Below are 11,861 nucleotides of genomic sequence, written 5' to 3' on the forward strand. Positions count from 1 at the left end.
CTTCCACTATTTATACAGCTGCTCCACACACACATAGATCAACAGCTAAAAAGGTTTAATATGATACAGATTTGGGGCCAGCCAGACAACAGGCCCGTTAAAGTTCATTACAAGCTCTTTATTTATCTATAAATACCCTCCTTATTAGGCAGTGCTGCTGGGTAATAAACTACAGTGGCAGTGAACTAGTCTGAAGTCAAAAACCATAGCCTGTGGGAAACACAGAACACTTGTGCTGGAGGGTTTATACTTAAATCAACAGGCCTTTTAATAATTCATTGCTGTTTTATTGAAAAACAATAAAATAAGACATACAATAATAATAACAATAATATTAATATAAAAAATCTGTACATTCCATGATTTTTGCAGTACAATAGGAAGACTCTGATACAAAAAAGGCTGCAAAGGGAAGGATTTATTTACAGAGGAGGGAGAAATGCTGCCAAGGCTGCCAGTCCTTGATACGAAACAGGAGAATCGTTATTGACAGCGACCTTCAATGCAGCACTATGCAAAACTCCCAAATGGCTCACAGAAGCCATACCATTGAGGAGATTACAGTACTTATGGCTTTTCATCTTGTCGTCCCCAAAGTTACCCTAATGCAAAATAAAAGGCTAGGCATTCGTTTTGACCTTAGGCTGGACAGAACACTTACAAGCAAGGGACATGTAAACAGCTTGAGTCTAACAACGTCTTGCAAACTGATGTACTTAAAGACTTGTACCCAGGTACAGCTACTAATGCCAAAACCACTCTTTCTGGTTCCTCTCCCCCTAATGTGGGTTTGACCTAACCTGTAAAAGTCTCATGCTACTGCTTCATCTCCCACATTTAAAGGACTGCTGAAGAAGGTACACTCTGATGCTTGTAAAATCACAGGAACGGAGATGTTTTCACAAACCTCTGATATTAAGAATGTGACAAGGTACCTTTGTGTGTACAGTGCAGACACAGATTTCTGTCAAGACCTAGTTGATTGCTTCACCTGTAAAATGGTTCAGATTACAGCAGCATAAAGGTGCCTTCACATTCCACAGTTTTTGCCTCATCATCTCACTTGAAACCAGGCTGTCCCTGATCAGTACCTCGCAATTTCCAATGGTTTGCACATATATTGTTTTTACATTTCTGGCTGGTGATCTACAATGAAATAAAATGACATTTTGCTCCCCCACCCCCACCCTTCCAGAAAGAGTGCAAATGATTTCATACAAGGCAAACAGTGTGGCAGATAGGAGAGTATATTCAGTGTGGAAGTGGATGGGCGCTAAGCCCACGAGTCACAAGTGTCCAGGGAAGGACTAATGCTTATGTCAGGTACTGCCTGCAGTGTATAGCACATTTGTAAAGTCTTAAGTGCACCACAGATGAGGTTCAGTAATGTGGGAGAAAGAGGGCTGGCCTGAAATGCTTTGCACAAGGTTAATGGGTCTGGGGGTTTGGCTTAAAAAAAATTAAACTTCTCGATAAAGAACATTCCAGAACACTTTTCAAAATCGCTTTTAACCTAGTCAAACTGAGTAATAAAATCATGCGTGGATAATAAACACAGTCCACAGCAACAGGGACCCTATAAGGCTTGACAAGAGAAGGTAAAAGGGTTGCTAACCTGTAGCAATGATGAACTGCCTATTTAAGGAACAGTCCTATTTACATTTGGCTTTAAATATGAAAATATTTGTTCAACTTATACATATACTTTTAGAAAAATCTGTCTTTTTGCAAAACTAGTCATCTCACTTGAAAAGATATTGTGAACCATGTGATTTTGTGGACTGAAAAGCCTCAGTGTGCTCCTTGACTGTACTAGTGTAGATTTTTGGTTCCTAAAAAATGTTCAACTTTGTTTCTTTTTCCGACACAATGAATACTCTTTGGCTTCAAGCTATTTTTATCGTTACAATACACGCAGTATAGCAGCAATTCATGACATTCATTTGCTCAGTTGTTTTCTGATGCACTCCTAAATTCTTGACTTTCTGTCTGTATTCTTCAACAGAAGCAGACACGCTCTCTATTAATTTGACTCCTCACAAGCTCCTCTGTGTGTTTTTACTTAAAAAAAAACACCCAAGACCAGGTTTAGATATCTAATCAGAAGCCAATGCTTATGTTAATGAAATTCCACTGGGTTTTCTGGAAAGAGGGTCTGAGACAGGGATAGAGGCTCATATTGCAAAAGGATTCTATATTTAGATAAGAACAAGATGGGTTCAGCAGTTTAACGTGCACAGTCTCATATGTTTTGCCCCTCTGAACATGTATGTTGTTTGCTGCTGCTATGTTACTGAACAAGTCCATCTGTTTAAAAGCTGTGGCTGCAGCAGTTTTCAAAAGATTTAATTACATGGATTGGGTATTTTTTATGATGATTTTGCAGCTCAACAGACAAATGTTCCCTTAAGAGACCTGCTCGTTGACAGAGGATTAAGATTAAAGCACAGCAACAGGAACAAAAAACAGACTATATGTGCTCTGAGTATTAGCATTTCTTATTGCTTCCATGTCACCCACACAGAGGAAGTATTGCTTAATGATTTCATTTAAAACACTACAATGGTATTCTTTATTTTTTTAATTCTCTTCTTCTTCAGCATTGGCTGTCAGGATCCTGTCTCTAGGGAAACGTTATGAAACTTCCTATTCGGTCAGTGCTTCATCAGCATGCACACTGGACCAGACCAGTTCAGGCCAGGTCAGCCCAGCCCAGCCCACAGAGTAGGACAGCTGAGGACAGGCAACAGGTGGTGGGCCAAGTGTGCTTTCACTGGAAAATGTGTAAGAAATTCCTCACTCTTAAAACATCTAATGAACTACAACTAACATCCTTTTAATTGATTTTCTAACAAAGACTTCAGAGCTCTCTTGCCTGGGATCTATTTTATGTGCAAATGTGCAAATTTGTTTGGTTTAAGATGGGGAAAAAACGAGATGGCAATGAGAATTCTAGTCAATTGTACAATACTCAGTACAATTTCTATATTTTTAACACACAGAGAGGCGTGCATATGTGTGTGTGGGAAAAGTATTACCTGCCTTTATTGTAAAACATGTTTTTAATAGCAGCTTTAAAAACAATAAAGCAGATGAATACTACTAAACCCATCTTGTTGTTCTTATGTTTCTTCTGGACAGATACCCAGAGACATGACTGCAGTTTTCAACCTCTGAACACAAAACATCCATCTTCAACCTTAATCCTTTCCACCTTTTGATACACACAGAAGTATAGTCCTTTCACTTAGAATTAAATACTGTCACTGTGTCATACGGCAGTCTTTCATATTCTTTATCAGAAAGCTCATAATGTTGTCTGTGTGTCTGTTTTTTTAAGAAAAATAAATCCTATTCTAGTCCTCAATCCAAACTACTCACAGCAGTACCGTCTGCTGAAACTGGATTTCCGTTTTTGGGCCCAGTTCAGCTCAATGTGCCTTTTGAAAAAGAGATTTCTGCAAACCCTATTCCCAAAAGTTGTACAGTCATATTTCTGATTCACGTCTCAGAGGTCTGGGCTCTAGAGGCATAGTGGCCTGATTGTGGTCTGTTTCTGAGATTGTGTCAGTGTTGGTGCCTTCAGGCCCTAAACTGCCTCCAATGTCCTCCATCTCCTCTTTACTCAGGAGTGCCACCTCATTTTCATAACAAAAGGAGTTGGAAGTGGGTAGCATGTATTTCTTCTCGGCAAGGTCCCTGGCACTGCAAAGAGGTGTGCTGGGGACCTCATAGGTTTTGTGGAAGCGTGAGTAGTCTACTTTGTAGTAGTTCTTCTCTTCAAAGAGAACTGGCTCAAAGCGGTGACCCCAGAGGATCTCTCCCGCCAGGTAGGAGCTGCGACACTGAGTGGTCATGGCTGTGGCTTCTACCATGCCTTCCAGGATGACTACAATCTCGAATTCAGAGGTCTCGAGGTCCTGCTTGCTCATGTCATAGAAGGGGCTGTCCTCATCAATCTCGTGGACAATGGTGATGGGTGACACCAGGAAAATGCGGTCAATGCCACTATCAAAGCCTACATCAATGTCCATCTGGTCAAGAGGGATATATTCCCCCTCAGCTGTGGTCCTGGACTTAAGAAGCTGCGCTCTCACATGCGCCTCAACCAGGTGGCTTTTCCTCAAGTTGCCCACACGCCACATCAAGCACAGTTTATTGTCCCGCATGGCTACAGTGGCATTGTGGCTGAAGACTAGGGTCTCATTCCTTTTCTTGGGTTTGGCCATCTTGGCCATGACGGCTCCGATAATGAAGGCGTCAATGATGCAGCCCACTATGCTTTGAAAGACCACCATGAAGACGGCAACAGGGCACTCGTCTGTTACGTAACGGAAACCATACCCTATTGTTGTTTGCGTTTCGATGGAGAAGAGGAAAGCCGCTGTGAAGCTGCTTACGTTGGAGACACATTTCTGAGTGTTATTGTCCAGGTCGCCGTAGAACAGAGCCACTAGCCAGAAGACACAGCCAAAGAAGAGCCAGGAAAGAATGAAGGCAAGGCAGAAGATGACCAGCATCCAGCGCCAGCGGATGTCAACGCAGGTTGTGAAGATGTCAGCGAGGTACCGCTGGCCCTTCTCACTCACGTTGATGAACTGCACGTTGCAGTGGCCGTCTTTCTTGACGAAGCGGCTGTGGCTCTGGTGCCGCGTGTGAACTTTGCCCTTGCCGTTTCCATAGCCGTTGGGCACGGCCATGGTGGCCAGCTTCATCCCGTCTTCTTCAGACGACACGATGCTGTAGCGGTTGGCTCGCACGCTTCCCATCGCGTCTGCCTGGGATGGCTGTGCTTCTGCTTTGGAAAACAGTCTGAGTTTCTGGAAAAACCTTTGGAGAAACAGTTTTGAACGCTCGTGGGACCACACACAAAAGAAATAGGGTGAATTGGAAGAAGGTGCTCTGCCCCTCTGCTATCCTTGGCCCCACCAAGGAAGGTCTGTGGACTGAGGAAGAATTCTTTCAGTCCTCTTTCATCTGGTCTTTGGACCTCATTGGTGAAGTGTCCTGTGGGAATAAGAAACAAAAGGAAATCATTCAACTCATTGGCATGAACACGGACAAAGCTGAAGTTTTTTGCATGGCACCCACATAAAAAGCTGCTTTTTAATGTTTCCATTTGTTTGCTGTTGAATTAAGATGGACCGTTACATAGTTTTTTTTTTATTTTGTAACCTTTAGATCCAATTAAGTGGTAAGTACTGTAAATGAAAAAAAAATCTTTAGCAAAATAATTCTTTCATACTGGAAAACTAACCATGATGACTACACTGTATTTCATGAATATTTCATTATCAGATCTAAAGTTTGTCTGACTGATATTTTTAAGTTTCATTATTGTCTTTTATTTTAAAGGTCAGTCACTGAGTTTAATGATTGCAGTAAAGGTTTCTAGGATGATGTACTTTTTCTGTAAAAAGCTCCGTCTGATGTAACGAGCTCACCTTTTCTTCAGCTGCAAAATCTAGGTGCTACACACAATGACTAATGGCAGCCGGCTCAAATTACAGCTGCAGTTTACAGTGGTTAGTTAGCAGCTTGTAGCAATGGAAAAAAATACTGAGGTGTTGTTGCTGTTTAAACAGCAGAGCAATCACTGAACACAAATGTGCTGAGGACTTTAACCCTTAAAAGAAAATCCAGGACAATTTAAGGCTCAAAGCCTGAAAGCTAATGAGTCTGAATACACTTCAAAGGATACTTTCCCACTATATGAGTGTTCCAAACGTTCATCATCAAGTCAGCAACCCTAACCAGAGCAGGAATGAATAAACACATGGAAAAGCACAAGTCCCTGTATCTGCAGGCAATGGATGTTACTAGTATTAAACTATATGCTATATTTGTTTAAAAAGCAACAAAGACATCCGATTAACAATTGAACAACGGACTAGGACTGTATCCTGAGAAAACCTTTACAAGTACCACAGGGTACAAATGATCAAACCTGCCAAAATATGTTATGTTATGCCAAAATAACAGCATGTAATCTAACCCTATTCTTGCCTTAAACTGCTGCAGAGAAAGTCAAGGATTTTGTCGGATAGGATCCAGTAAAATCGTTGCTGTTAATCGTAGATATATTTTTGTTGGCTTGACTGTGTATGACAGATAAAATTACACAGTCTGATCGTTTTTCTCATTAGCCACATTTCAGAAGTGGTTTGGTTGTCCTTCCAAGGCCCGTGAAAACTTCACTATCCCCCATTCTTGGGGTGCCATGAGGTTAAAATGGAAAACAGAAAGAACAATAAAATTTGACTTTTGTTTTAAACAGCATCTCTGCAAGTAGACTTATAGTATATAACATCTGCTGCCTCCTTTCAAGACTAAATGACCGAAAGGTAGTTGTTAAGAAAAAACATGCAATTCCCTGCCAGGTCACAGCATTACACTTGCATGTGAAGGGTAATATTAACATCTTGCATTGAAAAGGTTCTTACTGCTTGAATAGAAATACAAAATTGGCCTCTACAAAAAGAAAACAGAGTGGTGCTTTATTTGATTACTTAGTGACGCAACATTAATTTGCCACTTGACCAGTCCTGCTTAATTACAGCCTTAAAATGCATCTTCATTGATTTGGCCAGCAACCTATGTAAACTGTATGTGAAGAAAATAAACACTCTGCTATTTTGTATTTCACTGTAGAACTGTACTGGTTACATAACATTCTATCACAGCAGAGCATGATGAAAGCTTTCCATGCCTTTTTCTCTTTTGTCTGAGTATTAATGCCATGCACATCACTCACAAAGAGGAGATTCTGTAATTTTGACATTTCAAGGAGAAGACAAATAAAAAAAAATCCCTGCAGCATCTTACAGTATTGTTGAAGTGCTTCTATTAAAATACTATAGTCTAACGAAGGCTAAAGGTCACGTTTTTTTATTAATGTCCATTACTCATTTTTCAAAGCTTCGTACTATTAGGATCAAAGTCTACAGTAATGTTGCAAAGTAAAATACAAAAACAAAAATGATATTAAAGAAGCCATATTTTAACTTTAGTTTTTTAAAAGAATGTCATACCTTAAATCATTACAATTTTTTTAAATAGACAGCCACTGCAATGTGCTTTACCCATAACATTGATATACTGTCTTCTACCTCTTTGTGAGTCTAAGAATAGCGATCACATTGGCTGTTAATAAGGATATATTAGATGACTTTCAAATAAGAACTTTATATTTCTCCCTCTTGTCAACATGAGAGCCTCTGCAGTTGGAAAAACACTTTCTTTCAGCAGAGCAGTCTTTTCTTTGCTCTTGGGAACCGCAAAGCTTGTTGATTCACAGCAAACCTTCAGGGATCTCTGCTCATCACTGTCCTATGGGACCTCTCAGTGAGAACTCGATCTCCACTCATTAAAAAGCTCTGCAGCACTAACACCATATCCTTTGCTGCCTTTTAACAACAAAGGACATGTAGCAGTGAAGGGCATAAAGTGTTCTGTTAAATTGATATATACAGTAGCTATTGAGATACAAGAGAACAACTTTGCTTTCTTAATAATCTAGAATTTACTATTTCTTGCACATTGCACATTAAGGTGACATTCTTCATTGCTTTTTTCTTCAATTATTTGTGGACTATAATACACATACAGAATATATCTAAACAGATGTTTTCTTGAGAAACTGGCAAAATAAGAACAAATTGCATCTCTCTGTGTAACCAGTGGATAACTTTGGCATTAACACTTGTTTAATTCAAATGATCTAAAATAACTGTAATTATATTTATGAGCACTTTTCAAAAATCGCAACTTGATGAAAGTTTTATTTAAACTTTGAAAGCTGCCGTATAATTATTTCTGGATAGTTTGAAAATCCAAGCTGTTGTAAGGCATCTGTAACTGTCTTATTCAGGCAAGTACTGTGTTAGTGGGTTGTTAATGCCAATCTCTGAGAGCTGAGGAAGTAAGGCTTGAATCTTACGGCCACACATCAGGGGTATTTGAATGTAGAAACATAAGAGAGATTGCAAACAAGATGATGCCATTCGGTCTGTCCAGCCCGATTGGATGTTCACAGCTAATTGATATGAGGATCTTATCCAACTGTTTCTTGAAAGAATCCAGGGTGTCAGTTTCAGTAAAGGTAGTTACATAGACGGCAGGACTTTCTCTTAGACTCCAGAATATCTGGCTGCTCTGATTCCAGAACAGTGATGTTTTTTGTATAAAGTAAACAAACAAATAGTGGAGCATGACAGAAACACACAAAAAGACAGCATGGTACTTAACGGGCTACTGAAATCAGTGGAGTTAGTGCTCCAAATCACCAACATACATGCATCACCTCTATATTATTTCACAAGCTGAGTGTAGGCTATTGAACAGCAGCTTGAGTGTCACCTGATGACCTTCCTTGCTTGTACATTAGCCACCAGCGACATGCATCCTGTCAAAATCCTGCAGACTTGGAGATTAATGAAACATGACATGTCATTCAGAAAGGCTCCAGAGGGGAAAGCACTACAGAGCATCCTCTTGAACAGAAACTTTTTTTTTCTGCACTGTCATTTATAGTGATGCAGGGTATCGCTTAATACAGCACTACCACACATGTGACTGGTTCGACTTTCATGTAATACCACTTGATTAAACAAAAGAGAAGTGTTTTAACTGTTTCCCTGACTCTGTGATGAACATGCAATGTGATAGACATGGAGTGACTTCTATGGCGCATGCATTTGTTTGTGACCACATACTGTATGCATGGCAGGGAGGAGGCAAATGGAAAATGTTGCATAAACCTCACTCTATTTTTATACACTAAAAGATCAATTTATTTCTAACGGAAATTCAATACCACTATGCTGTACTTGCTTAACCCTACAACAAGCTGGGGCAGGTGAACAGGTAATGGTGGGCAGTGTATCAATGCATTCAGCAATTGCAAATGTGGATTTTGTTTGAATTAAAGACCTTTTTCTTTGAACTGCAAAGTTGTACTTCATCAGTTACTTGCTTGCTTTGACTAATTCGGCGTCTGGAGAGAAACAGATGGAGAACACGGGGTGGAGGGCAGCGTGGGTGACGCTCTGATAGTGGTGATAATGACAAACTGTGACAAATGCACATACTGTACACTGGCTTGCAGACATGGTGTATTGTCATCACGTATATTTTTTCTGCCAGACGCGCGTGTTCAAGTGTGTGAGCCAACGTAGTGTCGTGCTCTTTAAAAGAAGCAAACGAGCACGTAATATCGTATGATTTGGCTACATAACCTGATGGGCTCTTGCTGGCTTTGAGCTCAACATTTGCAACACGGAGTGGAAAAATACTTCACTGGATGCAGAAATGGAGAAAAAAAAGTTTTCAAAAGTTTCAGAAACAACTGGGCACCCCAGATTACCTGGTGAAGCCCTTCGGTATTGCTCTTTTCGTTGTTATACGTTGGTCTTCTTGGTTTAGGCTCTGTATATCTTTGTGCAGTTAGCATGCTAGAGACACAATGATGATGTTTACCTATATAGGAAGTGAGGATCCCATTTATCACTGCAATTGAATCCTAAGCAACAAGCTTGCGCGCAGAAAAAGTAACAGGTGCAGCACCAATAAGACGATACCCTCGGGCAGGCGTTTGTTCAGTTTCAGGGAGCAGATAGTCAAAGAAGGGGTGATTCACTCTGGGGGACAACACTCAGTAAGATCAAAAAATTAAAGCCTAGTTCAAACACGGGTTTGTCCGTTCATCTCAGCGGGTACTTGGAACACCAGGAGCGCAGTTCCAGACTAAAACGCAGAGTGATGCAACCTGAGCTATGATTGGTGTTACAAGTGTCAGTTTGAGTTTATCCATACACCCCAGAACTACTTCCACAGATGTTACAACATGTTAACACGTTTGTAGAAAACCCGAAGGAAAAGACAGTTCTCTCAATCACCCTGTGGTTTAATTTGAAGCGAACGACAAGAAGGTTGCTTACAAGTTCTTTAAACGCAATAACCATGACTTTTTAAGTAATATTTGGAAAAAAAATATAAGTGATTTCAGTATACCTATAACATTATACACGTTGAAACCTGAAATTGTTTTGGTAGTCGTGGATTTCACACTCTGGGGGACGAGCTTTGTTGCAAAATGGATACCAGATAGTTGATTATTTTACAGACTGCTAAGACTTCAACTTCAGTGCAAAAATCATTCCTTTTTTTCCAAACAAAGTTTGCATGCCAATATTCCTTCTAACGCCATATTTGCATACAAGACAGTACTAGCCTATGTCAGCTACTGTGTATCTAGGAATATTAATGACATCTGTAACGTATATGAATCTGTAATGCATACGATAGCACACAAATGAAAAGTTACAGTACAACTAGGTCCTAGGTCTGCGAGAGCCCTTCAGAGAATCTTTCTGAGTTTGACAGCTAAGCATTTACGGGAACTACGTAGTCTTCCAGAACTACCGCTTTTAAAAGCATTCTTGTTTTTTAGGAAATAATCTTGCTGGTAAATGTAACTGAACAGCATGCGGAGCCTTCCCGGCCACCAGAAACACAAATGAGAAGTTCTTACCTGTTGATCTCCGAAGGGAAACTGGTTACCCCGCTGTAAACAGATATAGAATAGATCCCCGGTGTTTATTGTTCTCGAGTATCCAACATTAGGTTGCCCTTATATAATTTCATATATGTATAGTTTTTTTTAAAAAAAATTACTGTCAAAACCAATGCCCCTTTCGCTACCGCGATGACTGAGAGTGGTAATCTGGCAAGCCTACAGTTTCCACCATGCATTTTAAATAGCGTGTACCGGTTCCCCCCGCCCATCTCCCTCGTAGCCAATCGACTTGCAGAAGGGCAGGCGTGAGTTGTCGACCGCTTGTAAACTTCTGTCCAGTATTGTTACTAATGGAAAGATATTGAAAGTGATTACTTGAACTAAATATCTTGAAAGCCTCCTTGCACGAAGAAGTGCTGTTGTCTGAGCAAGGTGTCTGGAGTAGGTCGGCTGCTGACACCCTGGGAAATGAGTTACTGCTACGGTTGCTCTCAATGAATGAGATCCTTAAATGGCTTAATTCTTGTTAAACGGAGTTCAGTAGTTGCCATATTCTGGTTTAACAGCAAAACAGGGAAAGTTTTATTTGCAGTTAAGTAGCGCTTGCTACCAGGTTTGATTTACTGCTGCTCTCTGTGATGAACAAGGAGCAGTTCATTGTAAATAATATCAGTATGTTTGCATGCTTGCATTTCTATCTACTGCGGTCTGAAGAGGCGACAGAATATATTCGCTTTACTGTGGGTGGTTCCGTACTGGTGGTGTCCAGTAATGATAATTGCACATTCTGAGAGTTTACTTTATCTTTGAAAACAGGAGGTAAAACGTGACGGAACTGTTAAAGCCAAGTTGTTAGATTTCTGTGGCGTATCTTTTACGTCTTTTTTGCGGAAACCATAATGCAAAATGACAACATTACGTAGTACTGTGAAACCGAATCTCGGTTCCCACAACTGCATCCGATCAACAAAACAGCTGCCACAAGTTATTATATAAATGATATACATTTCCTAGTGTATATGTTTTCACTTTCTTCTGGGCACTAAATCGGCGAACTTGAGTTGTTAGCTTTGTCTAGAGCAAAACGTTTTCTTCTTTAACGGGAAACAGGAACATAAACCTTTGCTAGTAATATTTCTAGACCTCGTACGTGTCAATAAACAGCATTTAAAATATCTTTGAATCAATCAGGAGTCTGACGCCGACCTGTAGGCGGTAGTTTTCAGTTACAGGCTAGAGTAAAATAATAATAAGATCCCTATTGCGTGTGACTGTCAAGAAATGTTTTGATATTTCTATGTCTGAATAGCATTTGTTTTTAACCACTCATTCCACTAATCACGAA

General features: G+C 40.1%; 1 protein-coding gene across 1 annotated transcript; it reads right to left on the reverse strand.

The window, feature by feature from the left end:
- Window positions 1–265: 265 nt before the first annotated feature.
- Window positions 266–10,739, reverse strand: kcnj2a (potassium inwardly rectifying channel subfamily J member 2a). Its single transcript, XM_088599934.1, has 2 exons — window positions 10,532–10,739; window positions 266–5,007 (listed from the first exon to the last, which is right to left on the reverse strand). Exon 2 carries the CDS (start codon window positions 4,767–4,769, stop codon window positions 3,489–3,491), a length of 1,281 nt encoding a protein of 426 aa, XP_088456060.1. The 5' UTR covers window positions 4,770–5,007; window positions 10,532–10,739; the 3' UTR covers window positions 266–3,488.
- Window positions 10,740–11,861: the final 1,122 nt, after the last annotated feature.

This window comes from Lepisosteus platostomus, chromosome 11, assembly GCF_059453375.1.
Source record: "Lepisosteus platostomus isolate fLepPlt1 chromosome 11, fLepPlt1.hap1, whole genome shotgun sequence".
Lineage (NCBI taxonomy): Eukaryota > Metazoa > Chordata > Actinopteri > Semionotiformes > Lepisosteidae > Lepisosteus > Lepisosteus platostomus.